Consider the following 959-nt stretch of genomic DNA (forward strand, 5'->3'; position numbering starts at 1 on the left):
ATTAAAACCTGATAAAAATCTGCGAAGGCTTTTAATGTATTGCCATATTCTTTTCCTTAACAGGTACACACGACGACAGTTTCTCTCTAAGTCATTTCCGCAAGTTCCGTTTCAACCGCGTGCAACGTCAGTACGACAACGCGTGGCTGTGGCGCGACGTGAACATCGGCCCGCACGGCCGCTACGTGTTCACTGCGGACGTGCCGCGGGCGCCCGCGCGCTGGACCGTCTCCGCCTTCAGTATGTCCGATGTGCGGGGCTTCGGCGTACTCAACACGCCCGTCAGGGTAAGACAGTAACAGTCTTACAAATAAACGCGGTATAAAGTTAAAACTGAGTATAAGCAAATATTAGTACAAATATACTGAGTATAAGCAAATATTAGTACAAATATACTGAGTAAAAGCAAATATTAGTACAAATATACTGAGTAAAAGCAAATATTAGTACAAATATACTGAGTATAAGCAAATATTAGTACAAATATACTGAGTAAAAGCAAATATTAGTACAAATAAACTGAGTAAAAGCAAATATTAGTACAAATATACTGAGTAAAAGCAAATATTAGTACAAATAAACTAAGTAAAAGCAAATATTAGTACAAATATACTGAGCAAAAGCAAATATTAGTACAAATAAACTGAGTATAAGCAAATGTTGTTCAAATTATTTATACTCCGTGAGTTGCTACGTTTAACTTTATACCGCGTTTATTTTTTAAGTCGCGCTTTCATTACTATGACCTTATATGAAGCGCATACTACTCGATTTTTAGTTGTAAACCACTGAATTGGTTGCAAAACAATCGAAACAGTTTTGCAATTGCTTAAATTGTCAAGTAATTATTGTTTTATGCTTTAACGAATTTATGTTTATTATATTATTGTTACGTTAGTATGACGGCGTGCTGCCGTTCTTCATCCAAGTGGAGGGCCCCGACCGGTGCCGGCAGGGCG

At 37.9% G+C, this 959-nt stretch overlaps 1 protein-coding gene across 1 annotated transcript in view; it reads left to right on the forward strand.

Annotated features, from left to right (window-relative positions):
- LOC106102150 (CD109 antigen) overlaps nt 1-959 on the forward strand; it is a 21,234-nt gene that overhangs the window by 12,087 nt on the left and 8,188 nt on the right. Inside the window, exons 17-18 of the mRNA XM_013281560.1 lie at nt 64-287; nt 899-958. Of these exons, the coding sequence (XP_013137014.1) occupies nt 64-287; nt 899-958 (284 nt within the window). The remainder of the gene's footprint in view (nt 1-63; nt 288-898; nt 959) is intronic.

This window comes from Papilio polytes, unplaced genomic scaffold (assembly GCF_000836215.1).
Source record: "Papilio polytes unplaced genomic scaffold, Ppol_1.0 DF823923.1, whole genome shotgun sequence".
Taxonomy (NCBI): domain Eukaryota; kingdom Metazoa; phylum Arthropoda; class Insecta; order Lepidoptera; family Papilionidae; genus Papilio; species Papilio polytes.